Here is a 13,059-nt window from a genome sequence, read left to right on the forward strand (position 1 = left end):
AGACTGACCTACAGAATGGCAGATGATTAAAGTTCCAGAAAAGGTGAAGTAATATTCATTCAGAGTCTTCTATTTAAGAAAGTGTACAATTCACTTTAGGAAGCTACCCATTAAAAATAGTGCGTTTGTTTTTTTGGTTTTGTTTTTGTTTTGTTAACATTTTGATATTTTAGAGAATTTCAGTTATTTGAAAAATTAACATTTGGGGCCTATCTAAATTCCCTACTAATTGCAAATAAATAAAAATGACAAAAATCACCTTTGTTTCTAATACACAAATATATAGAATTTATTTTACATCATATATTTGCAATTTTAAAAATCCGCATTTCATTTCTTGCCTTTTTTATCGACATATTCCACTATCCCAATTTTGAAATAGTACTGCATTATTCATTCTGAAGGATTTTTTTTTTCTTTTTTGTCCTCTTCTCCATCTTGGGAACTAGTATTTATTTTTCAAAGTCCAGTTCAAATATAACTTTTGGTAGCTTTCCTTAAATCAGTGCCTATATGAGCTCTTTCAAAGCAATATATCTATCATGGAACCGTTATCCTAGTCTGTGAACTTGGCTCTCATTTCCTACCATCTCCATTAGCTATTGCCCTGCCTGACACCCTGCAGATGACCAATGCATATTTGTTGCATCATCCCTTCTCTCGCTTCTCCTCCCGAAATAATATTTTATGGAATCTCTGCCAAGTAGAATACAAACCAGAGAAAATAAATCCAGATTATTCCTGTAGGAGTTGCAACTGGGAGAGTAAATGGCTTTGCTAGTTGTGATTTCCTTCCAATGATTTCTTGTTCGTGCAGAAATATCCTACTAGAAAACTGTGTGCTCATCTCTTGACTCACAGAAATGACAGGGCGCAGAGCTCCTCTGGCAGTGAGGGGACACCATGGCACTCCATGACAGAGAGCTCTCCTAGCCACCTACATTCCTGAGAACCGGAAATAGAACAACAGAGAAGTTCTGTCTACAGCACTGGGATTACGAGACTCAAACTCTGATTTCTGGGCTAAGAAACTCATTTGCAATTACTGACCACAGAGAAAGCTGGCCTGACAATTTCATTTGCTAGAGATGGTCTAACTGGGGATTGAAAGTGTACCCCTGGGTCTTCACAAATGAGGAGAAGTGCACACATTACTTGAAATGCTTGGTTAGAAGAAAGCAAACCTACAAAACTAAGTTTGCCCAAACTCTACCCTCACTGAACTTTTAACTAAATCAGAATAATTAGAGCAAAAGGAACATGGGGGCAGGTGATATTGTACAGGATACCAAGCATCAGATACACTACCTGGGCTATGGCCCTGGCTCTCCAGGTGAGGGCGTGTAGTACCCTCTGGATACTGCAGTTACCTTCTCTTTTGTCATTTCTTTTTGATTCAAATTCAATTTAATAATATCCTAAGTGGCCTATAAAGGACATAAATAGGCTGACCCCCCTCAAGGCCTATTATCTCAGTGGCTACTCTAGTTTAATGAATCCAGCCTCTCACAGCTCTAAACATAGCCCTGTTCGTGACTCAGTCATTTATACCTTTAGGTTCCATGCAATACCAAGCAGGAATTCCTGTATCCACCTAAAGATTCAGGTGTCCTGCCTGCTCTTCCTAATATATTACTCTCAGCATGGCACAGTGGAGTAAAAAATGTTACCACAGGAGGCTAAGTCAAGTATATGTCCCAAATCTAGTTTCCATAAACAGAAACAAAATCCAAAGTATACTGTAGGCTCAACTTCCCAGGCAACTTAAATAGAATAGTTTAAATTGGATGCTAGAGTGGTCAGAATGGAACCGTATCATTTTCTATGAGGTTTTCAAGGCCTTGGGTTCTCTGCTATTCTCTTTGCTTTCTCTCTAATGGATTTAAAGGCGATTTATAGGTTAACAGCTTTGGTGTTGCTGTTGCTGTTGTTGTTTTTAGTAACCATAGCCCAAAACTTTTCTGAGCTTCAGCCTTAGATCCACTTCATTTTGACTCTCATATATTTAGGAACACTAAATTGGAATTCTTAATTTTACCCCTTCCACTTGCAGCCAAAGTGCCATCAGCATCACACAGGGATTCCTTATAAAGGCAAATATTTGGGCCTCCTCCCAATGCCAGACCTTCTGAATCAGACATTGTGGGGGCGGGGCCCAGCAGGCTCTGCTTTTCTAACCCTTCCAGGTGATTCTGTTGCCTGCTGCAGCTTGAGAACCCCTTCACTAAGCCATCTTCCTTTAGCTCGACAACTGCAATAGACTCTGGATTGGTCTTTCTACTCCCACTCTTGCCGCTTCCAGTTCATTACCTTCCCAGCAGACAAAGTCATTTTTATTCTTACATTTGATCCAGTCACACCCTTGCTCAATACTTCTAATGGCTTTTAAGTGCACTCAGAATAAAATTAGAATAAAATGTAAAACTGTATATCACAGCCCACCATGGACTGAAGGCTCTGGCTCTTACCTAGTGCTCTAACTTCTCCTTGTCTCTCTTAGTGATGCCGTTGCTGCCTTGTCAGCCTTCTGACCTGCTGGTGGATCACTCAAACATTGCCTGCTTCTTACCCAGTAGGTCCCTCTCCACTGCCATGATGTTCTCTCCTGCCACATCTCTTATTACATGTTGAAACTTATACATACATATCTGTTTACTTGTTCAGCATCTAACTCCATTCTAGATCATCAAATATGTGAGTATAGGGACCATATTTGTTCTGGCCTACATTGTGTACCCATTGCCTCTCAAAGTGCTTATCACATGAGATGTACTTTAAAAATAAAGATAAAAACCTGTTAATGACAGGCGAGGATACTAACTACTATACTAGGACTATATCAAACTTAAAAGCTTCTGCACAGAAAAAAAAAAAACACCAAAAAACCCATTAACAAAACAAAGGCAACCAACCAAATGGGAGAAAAAAGTTGCAGACAATACCTCCAACAAGGGGCTAATATCCAAAATATGTAAAGAACTCAACAAGAAAAAAGCACCAAACAATCCAATTAAAACATGGGCAGAGGACATGAACAGACACTTCTTCCAAGAAGACATACAAATGACCAACAGATATATGAAAAAATGCTCAACTTCACTAGTTATTAGGGAAATGCAAATCAAGACCACAATGAGATATCACCTCAGACCAGTTAGAATGGCTGTCTTCAACAAGAAAAATAAAAACAAGCGTTGGAGAGGCTGTGGAGAAAAAGAAACCCTCATACACTGTTGGCGTAAATGTAAATTGGTACAGCCACTATGGAAAACAGTATGGAGGCTCCTCAAAAAGTTAAGAATAGAATTACCATATGACCCAGCCATCCCACTTCTGGGTATCTACCTGAAAAATCTGAAAACGTTTATCCATAAAGATATATGTACCCCCATATTCATTACAATATTATTCACGGTGGCTAAGACATGGAAACAACCAAAGAGTCCTTCGATAGATGACTGGATAAAAAAGATATGGTACATATATACAATGGAATACTATTCGACCATAAGAAAAGATGAACTAGTGCCATTTGCAACAACATGGATGGATCTTGAGATTATCACACTAAGTGAAATAAGTCAGACAAAAAATGTTGAGAACCATATGACTTCACTCATATGTGGGATATAAAACTGAAAGCAACAAAGGAACAATACAAACAAAGAAACAAAAACTCATAGACACAGACAACAGTTTAGTGGTTACCAGAGGGCAAGGGGTGAAGCGGGGTGGTAGAAGAGGGAAAAAGGGTCAAATATATAGTGATAGAAGGAGAACTGACTCTGGGTGGTGAACACACAATGCAATATATAAATGATGTATTATAGAGAAGTATACTTGAAACCTATATAATTTTACTAACCAATGTCACCTCAATAAATTTAATTAAAAAACTTGTTAATGACTAATCAAATACAGTTTTTATGAAGGTTAAAATAAAAGTAAACAAAAAAAAATCAGTGTTGATGTTGGTTCTTAAAAATAGTGGGCTTTAGAACTCCTAGTAATGTCTGAATTTGATGAAGGTTGGTTGGGAATTCTTGAGTACATGGACAAATTACACATGCCAGAAATTTATCATTGGTGCAGGGTTGTGCTAGAAAAGATTAATGTATTATTTCATCTCCTGTTTTACAATGGCCCTAAGCACTTCACATGTGTACAAAAACCTTGATTCTCTACTCTTAGTTCTCACTGACCCATCTTTGTCTCACACAGCGATATCCAATAAAAACACACTTTAGGTATGTCAGCCAGGTTATGTTGCTTTGATTGTGCTTTTGATTACTACCTCTTGGGTTTCCCTATTAGGTTTTGTTTGTTTATTTATCTGTTTGCTTTGCTTTGCTTTTATTTTCTCTTTTTGCTTGGAAAAAGTGCCCTGAGTTCAGGATACTTTGTTTCTTGTTTGGTTTTGTCCCTTAGCATTCATCTCAGTCATGGCTGATTCTTCCATTCTTGGAAGAATTCAGATGCCAGATCGCAATTCTTTGGACCAACCTTCATGTCAGGTGACCTGGATGGTGGACCTCAGGAGAGGGAGAGCTAGATGGGTACCAGCAAAGCCAAGCAGGGCATGTACAAATGAAGCAATTAGCATGTGGTGGCTTCTCAAAACCCCTGCCCCCTTTATGCACATTCTCCATTCTTAGAAACCATGACCCAAACCTACCACCCCGAAGACATCAATTCTGTATAGCATTCTCAAGAAGCCTTGCTCTGAATTATTTCCAGAGCACATAGTAAAGTGAAGACTGATATAGGCATATTTTCCAGCTTTGGAAGAAAGATTAGGAGGAATTTTCTAGGATAGGGTCTGTGATGCTTCATTGTATGTGTCAACTGGACTGGGCCACAGAGTGCCCAGACATTTGGTTAAACTTTACGCTGGTATGTCTGTGAGGATATTTCTGGGTGAGCTGAACATCTCTGGGTGAGATGCATTGGTAAAGTGAGTAAAGCACATTGCTCTCCCAAACTGGGTGGGCCTCAATTGAAGGCCTGAATAGAACAAAAATGTGGAATAAGAGTTTCCTGTCTCTTCCTGTCTGACTATTTTTGAGCTGGAATATCAGTCTTCTGCCTTTAGACTCAGACTGGAACTTACACCACCGGCTTTCTTGGGGCTCCTGCTTGCCAAGTGCACATCTTGGGACTTCTCAGCTTCGTAACTGTGTGAGCCAATTCCTTATTCAATCTATCTATCTGTCTGTCTGTCTGTCTCTGTCTATTCTGTTTCTCTGGAGAACCCAGAGTAATTCAGGATCCTGCTGGACAGCAGAAAATCATGTGTTTCTGTATACTATGTCTTCAAGTTACGGAGCTGGGAAGCCCTACCCAATGGACCCAGGCACAATGCCCCTGATGAACGTCATCCCCAAGCTCAGTGCCACAGGGAGAGACCTGCTGCAGAACCTCTTGAAGTGACACCCCGTCTAACACATCGCAGCAGAGGCCCTGCAGCACCTCTCCTTGTCTGACTTCTGTCCCCTCCACCCCCCGTTTCCCAGGCTCAGGACCCCAGCCACCAAGCTGGGGCCTGGCCTAGTTACGCTCCCTTCCAGGAGGGAAGGAAAAGCAGGGGATGCACAGTATGCCGAGGTCCAGCTGTGCTGAGCTCAGCCAGGATGGAGGCATGCCAGCCCATGATCTTCACTCCCTGGGAAGCTTGGTATATCCACTTAAAACAAACAATAATTCCAAATAGGGCATTGAAAGTATTATTAGAAGCACGCTATTGAATGTTCAGCTTAAAACATTAGGAAAGGAAAACCTAATGGCCTTACAGCTGTCAGCTCACAGCTAAGCAGGCACATTCCAAACAGAACATAAACTTCAGCAGAATATAAATGGTAATCAGATGAGGCCACTCCATGACTAGCCTGAAGCTAAACAGAAGCAAGGCTACTGAGTAACCACAAGAAATAGCTAAAATTTCCCTTCTCCAGCTCACATAAGGACCTGTAGTTTCTTTGTTAGTGATGACTTTTGCCTAGTTTCATCCCCCCATCTCCTAGAGAAAAGTCAAGAAGACACACAATCATCAAACTGTCTCTACTTCCTGCGACGATCCAACTCAAAATGGGCCCCTGCTTCCCTGAACATTCTTAGAATCATGTGACTCAGTCTAAAGCCTACAATCAATCCCATCCCATCCCAACTCCTTCACCCTGAAGAGTCCAAAGTTTTGCTGGCAGGAACTTGTACTTCATGCAGCAATTTACATAAAGTTAACAGCGTTTGACTACTTTCTATATCCTATGATTTCAAGTTATATTTGTGGATCTGGGAGGCCCTACCCAATGTGCCCTGCCCCGGCATCCCTGGTGCAGGTCTTCCCCACACTCAACATGAGAGACCTGCTGCAGAAGCCCTTGTGTTACAGATGAGCTCCTAATGGCCTCTGTCACGCGGACTTTAATATAACTTCGAATGAGGAAGGGGCTGCTTACTCAACGTCCCATTTCACAGAAATGAGGAAAGGTTATGGAAAGGGCTAAAGCTGCAGTTACTCAGAGAATCTCAATGTAAAACAAACTGACTCTGAAATGCATTCAAAGAAAAAAAAAAGAAAAGAAAAAAGAAACCACTCACTAAGGAAGGGAGGAAGGGAGGAAGGGAGGGAGGAAGGGAAGGATCTTGTGAACGTATTCAAGTATTATCAGCTGGTAACATGTTAGTTACGCAGTCCGAGCCTCAGATTAAAGGAGACCAAGAGAACGTCTGGCATAAACTCACCACCCATCTCCTATCATCATAATCAACATCACCATTGTCACTATTCTCTTACTGATTATCAGTCCCTGCTGATGCGTCTAACAAGGTGCGTGTTCACTCATGCATGCCCACAAACGTACTGACAAACACATTTGCCGAACCGAGCCAATTGAAAGCCTGTTCATTCACCGCACAGGCAAAGGAAGACAAACCAGCAGAACTCACGTTGAGCTGCAGTTCATCTGTCCACTGTCCAATCAGACGGTAACCAGGGCTCGTGGTGTTTGTGGTCTGGTACTGAAAGATGTCGTAACGCCCAGGTGCGTCCCCATTCTTGTTGAACATGACTGGGGTGCCAGCGCTACCTAAGGAAGATAAGGAAACGGCAAATTTTAGAGTAAAGCAAGATTCCTTCGATCTCTTGTGCCACTGGTGATGGTCTGGAGATCTGCTGATGAGTAAGGCAGCTAGTACATAAACCCATTGTTTCATAGGTCCCCCCAAATGGTCCCTGAAATTCATGGGAAGGTCATCACTGTGGCCTGTGGATGCTGCCATGTAGAGGAGCTGCAATGCTCCCCTTTTGAACAGTTCTCCTTATCCATATTTCATAATATTTTATTCTAATATTTTAATTGTGAGGAATAAAAATTAAATGCGTGATTTTCCAGAGACAACCTTAGGTTTATTCTCATTATTTTAGTTTCTACCCATCTAAATTGTGATCAGTAAAGAACCATTTATAAAATAATAAATCAACAAGTAAATAAACTTAAAAAGGGGCATGTCAGACGTTTAAAAAAAATTAAGCAAACAAGCAAAAAAGTTTATTTAAAAGGTACTTGGACACTGATTTCATTTACAGATATTTTTGGCAGATTATTTCTAAATTACTTTATATGATAACCATGCTACAATGCTTAGCAGTGTGTCTGGCAGGTGTTAAATAAATATTGGCTTCTCAATCTTCCATTTGGATGTTACTTCTTTAAAACATCCATCTTAAGAGGAAAGCAAGGAAGCAATTATTTGGGCATAATTAGACATTGAAGTCAATTTAAAAAGGCTAATAAATTTATTGAGAGTATGTTAAAGAGAGAGAGAGACAGAGAGAGAGGGAGGGAGGGAGGGACGAAGAGAGAGAGAGGGAGAGAGAGAGAGAGAGAGAGAGAGAGAGAGAGAGAGAGAGAGAAGGAGGGAGGGAGGGAGGGAGGAAGAGAGAGACACAGAGAAAGAGAGAGAGATCCTTTGAAAGTGAGGTATGAATGAAAAGTCCCTTACTATTAACCATATGGATCAATTGGCAAACCATATACAGAGAACGAAACTCATGCATTTTGGTTAGTTTCAGGCACAGTTTCAAAGGAATCTCCAAAAATTTGGTAACTGAGTATTATTTCTCTCCCTTGGATCCCTTGGAAACAGGACAGATATTAATGTCTCAGGGTGTGTGGCTATTCTGCCTTTAGGTTGATAATGGATTAACATCCCTTGTAAAAAAACAAACAAACAGAAAAAAAACAATGCTCTTTTTCCTGTCTTTTACGAGAAGTTTACAGATAGTTTACAAACTGAACCGGAGTCACTGAGAACAGAAGTTCATTTTGCTATTTTGGGGAGAGAAGTAGAGGCAGGGTTAAGTCTTAGGTAATGAAGCTCTGTTGCGAATTCTGATGATAAGTTTAAGACTAATTGTGAGGGAGCTCTGCATCTGGTTAGCAAAGTCATTAGCTTCTGCAGAATTTGGGCTATTGTGGCATCTACAAGAACGATATGGATGAATGAGAAACAAGGCAGGTTAACTGGAAGGAACGAGTATGCTTAATACAGTAAAAACAGATGCCACCCCTACAGATACAGGCATGATGGCGGAAGTGACCCCACACAAGTGATCACTCAACACAAGAAAGAAGTTAGAAAAAGGGTCCAACAAGAGGACAATATATTGGTCCCAAGAGGGATACAAAATTGCAATCCTGTGCTAAAAGTTACCCCTACTGGAAAAGGGGTCCAACACTATAGGCATAATACAGGAGTAGCTAAAGAACGCCACACCATCCTCCAATGGTCAGGAACAAGATTTTATGACCCTTCTGGTATTAAAAAAGAAAAATAGAGCTTGCGGTAAGTTGAATAATGGCTCCCCAAATATCTCGGTGTCCTAATCTCCACAACTTGTGAATGTTACCACATATGGCAAAAGAGAATATGTATTAATTGAGTTAAAGATCATGAGATGGGGGAGATCTTTCCAGATAATCTGGGTGGGTCAAATAGACTCATAATGGTCCTTATAAGTGAGAGGCAGCAGGAGTCAAAGCAGGGAGGAGGAGATGAGATAATGAAAAAAAGAGGTTGGAGTGATGTGAGGAAGGGGTCATGAGCCAAAGAGGGCTGGTGGCCTTCCGACGCTAGAAAAGGCGAGGAATTCTTCCCCAGAGGCTCCAGAAGGAAACAATCCTGCCTTCACTTTAAGAAAAGCCCAGTGGGATCTATGTCAGACTTCCTTCCAAACGACAGAGCTATAAGACAATAAATTTGTATTGTTCAAGACATTAAATTTATGGTACTTTTTATGGTAGCAGCAGGGAACTGATACAGAGCTGGAAGACAGAGAACATCGACTTTCTAATTTTACACGCATAGTACTTAGATTTAGAGAGGGGAAATCACTTGCCTGAGAGTCACTCAGTTAATTAAACTAGAATAGTGTTGAGTAACTGGCTTTGGAATCCCCTAGAACAGGTTTAAATTCCAGGCCTGTCATTTAGTATGTGGATGACCTTTATTAAATTATTCAATCTCCTCTACATCTGATTGTCACTAGTGATACCTTTCTCGGAGGTCAGTAAAGACTAAATATAATTATGTATTTATTAAGCACACACATATATGCGTGCTCAGTCCCATTGCTTTTACATAATAAATGCTCAATAGATGTTAATGATTTTTATGTTTTTTATTTTTTTATTTTTATCATTGTTTTATTTGCTTATATCCCAGGACCAGAACTCATGCTTTCAGATATCCAGACTAATGCCTTTTCTGATGCACCAAAATTATCTCTCCTAACTGGCACCTAATTTACATTTCTATCAATGTAAACATTTTTTTTATTTTTCAAACAGCAGGCTAGGGCCCATTCTGAGATCGGGCACTGATCATGAGCAATGGAGCTTTGGTTTCCTCACCAGCTTGAGTCAGTGGCTGAATCTGTGCACCATTTCAATGTGTTTCTTCTGTGTTGTACCCAGATGCTATCCCAGTAGCCCACAAAGGCACCTGCTTTATCACAATAGGGCTCTCTGAAGCCCTCTGTGTATAGGAATTCATATGAGATTTTCCAGTACAGGGAGAGAGAATAAGTGAAAATAAATAAAAAAGAAAAGGGAAGGGAAGGGAAGGGAAGGGAAGGGAAGGGAAGGGAAGGGAAGGGAAGGGAAGGGAAGGGAAGGGAAGGGAAGGGAAGGGAAGGGAAGGGAAGGGAAGGGAAGGGAAGGGAAGGGAAGGGAAGGGAAGGAAAGGAAAGGAAAGGAAAGGAAAGGAAAGGAAAGGAAAGGAAAGGAAAGGAAAGGAAAGAAAAAGGTTTTTAGTATTGGCTTTTGACTTTCAGTGAGCCTTCCAAGTATATGAGGAGAACAAATAAAATCTGTATTTTACATGTTATTAGCAAGAAAATAATCCTATCATTTTGCAGGAAGGCATTAATGTTCAGATATTCTCTTTTCTTTCATTTTGAGTACTAGGACTCATGTTGAGTTTTGCCGTAATTCTTCAGCTTCTAGTCATTAAGTAATATGACTTCAGCTTTTCAGTCTTTGAGAGAAGAGAAGGATATTAGAGTCCTGGGGCTGCAAAGCAGCTCAAGCTCACCAGCTAAATAGTCATCAGAATGGGACGTATCCTCTAATCATTCTCCCTACTTACAATCTTTGTTAGGAGAAATGACTCTTGTCATGCCCTTTCCATTCCCATTAAAGTTCATGCTTTAAAAAATTAAGACAAAAGAGCCGAATACTTTATCTAAGTGATGACTTGTAATAGCATATTGTGTGGCTTTGACCTTTTGATGGATTTTATAAAGCAACTGGCTTATTATTTCCTTTTTTTTTTCCATGACTCCTTTTTAACATTGTCCCTGATTTTCTTAAAAAAGAAAAAGGGACTGTGTTCAATGAAGTCTATATTAAAAAAAAAAAAATCAAAGAAGTCTAGAGAAAGGAAAGAAGTTATCAAAGAAGGAGTGATCACCTGCAGAAATGTCTACAGGTGTCACAACCAGAATGCAGATGTACTAAGGTAAGGGATACAGGTCCACTGGACAAGATGGGATACTGAGAGGATGGATGACAGGATATACCCAAATGTGAAATCTTCTCTACTATATGAGAGTATCTGAATGAAAGTTGTTTCTTCCTGGACAGAGAAGGATATAGGCTCTAGACTGCTCAGATGACAAAACAGTCCTCTGCATGAGAGCATTTACAAGTTTTCCCTTCTCATTTTAACACCCATGCATAGATTCCAAAAATGCTGCACAGATTTGTGTTCCAGTCATCCAGTGTTGCTCAACAAACCACGCTAAACCTTCATGCTCCATTGACAACCTGTATTTTGCAATTTGGACAGGGCTCCGGGCAGCACCTCTCCGGGCCACTCATGTCAGCTGGGGCAGCTTGAAACCCACAAGCCTGATGGTGGATGCCAGCTGTCAGCTGGGACCTCAGCTGGGGTTACAGTCAGAACACCCACATGTGGCCTGTCTTTTGTCTTTTTGGCTTCCTCTCAACATGGTTATCTGTGTTTGCAATACAGATGTCCCAAGAGAATGAGGCAGATGTCCTATTAAATTACATGTCTTAGAAGTCACATAGTGTTACTTCCACATTAGTCACAGGCTCACTAGATTCAAGGAGAGGGGACGTAGATTTCACCTCTTGAAGGAAGATTAAGTTCATGTTTCACAAAGAGCACATGATAGGTGCCATATTTACAAAATACACCCCAACCCAGTCTTCTGGAAACTTATAAATCTAAGTACAGACACACCGTAGATTAAAGACTTCATTACATGGCAATTTTCTAAGATTTTGTATCCAAGACAACAAATTTGTTAAATTTACATCTACAAGCATTGACAGCTGGTTAGATGAACTAACATAGAAATGGCAAAATCAAATTAAGCTCAGGCCATTGCATTAATTTGGGATAAATTAAAATAGCTAGAAGTGAAGACAAAATCAGCCATTTTTTCTCTTGGTGCATAAGAGGAGGTTAAGTACTTGGTGAAGCGGTAGCAATACTTTCAGGGCATTCTATTATCATTTCCTAAATTGATGCTTTGGTAAATGTGAAGGTCAGAGTTATTAAATTGTACTCTATGGGTCTGGGGCAAAACTCCTAGGGGAACAGAAAATATTGTACTAAAGTAACAGAAGAGAACAATTAAGTTTATTGAGACAAAATAAAATCCCAAATCCTCTTAAAACATGCTAACAAAAGGCTAAATTTTTTCACAATGGACTAATTAAAAACTTGGTTTCTAGATCTGTCTCTATCATTTGCCGGCTGTGAAGTCTAGGACAAATATCTTCTCCTTTCTAGTATTTGATTTTTTCATATAAAAATCATAAAATTGAATGAGTGAAAAATGTCAAGTTTCTTTTCACTCTAATAGTTGCTCACTTAAAACATGACAGAGAACCCACTAATTAAATCTAGCACGGATTTAGAAAACAGTTGAGCCCCACCACCAATGACTGTCACAGTGCCCTCCTTAGGTGCCAGAAGTCTCCTGGCTGCCCATGAGGCAGGAAAAATATCCTCAGAGAAAAGGAGATTATGTTGACCACAGAGCACGACTACAGTGATGAGAGAAACATCTGGCACTGCCTGTGAACTCCCACAGAGACTCCTGTCTAAGATCATTCCTCCCAGACACTTAAATAGAACAGACCGTGGAGTTAGGTGCCCGAGGTACCAAGTGTAGCAGCATCACTGCCTAGATGTGTGGCTTTGGGTATCATTTTTAGTATATGTGCTGCTGAAGCGAGCATGGCTTTGGATGCCATGATTCTTAATTCTCTGTGAATCACTTTCCCTATCTTTAAAAGAAGGAAAAATAATAGTGTCTAAACCATGTTGGTGTTTTGGATACTAAATAAGCCAACACAGGTTCTTAGCACAATTTCTGGTGGACAGTAGTCATTTGATAAACATACATCCTGGGTATAGTCAGAAGCTCAGCAACTGTGACACATCAATGAAAAGACCATTTTGACAAAATAAGTCTACAAGCATTATCCTGAAGATGAATGAGAAAAGAGTTACCAAGAATAT

At 40.2% G+C, this 13,059-nt stretch overlaps 1 protein-coding gene across 10 annotated transcripts in view; it reads right to left on the reverse strand.

Annotated features, from left to right (window-relative positions):
• GRM7 (glutamate metabotropic receptor 7) overlaps positions 1-13,059 on the reverse strand; it is an 820,225-nt gene that overhangs the window by 258,057 nt on the left and 549,109 nt on the right. For all 10 annotated transcript variants that reach the window (XR_016021304.1, XR_012489707.2, XR_012489705.2 and 7 more), the window contains exon 7: positions 6,946-7,085. Coding sequence is in view for 5 of the 10 variants with exons in the window: in XM_074313055.2 (XP_074169156.1) it covers positions 6,946-7,085 (140 nt within the window). In the remaining 5 variants the exon portion in view is untranslated. The remainder of the gene's footprint in view (positions 1-6,945; positions 7,086-13,059) is intronic.

This window comes from Rhinolophus sinicus, chromosome 5, assembly GCF_057876585.1.
Source record: "Rhinolophus sinicus isolate RSI-liver-muscle chromosome 5, RSI-T2T, whole genome shotgun sequence".
NCBI classification, from domain to species: Eukaryota; Metazoa; Chordata; class Mammalia; order Chiroptera; family Rhinolophidae; genus Rhinolophus; species Rhinolophus sinicus.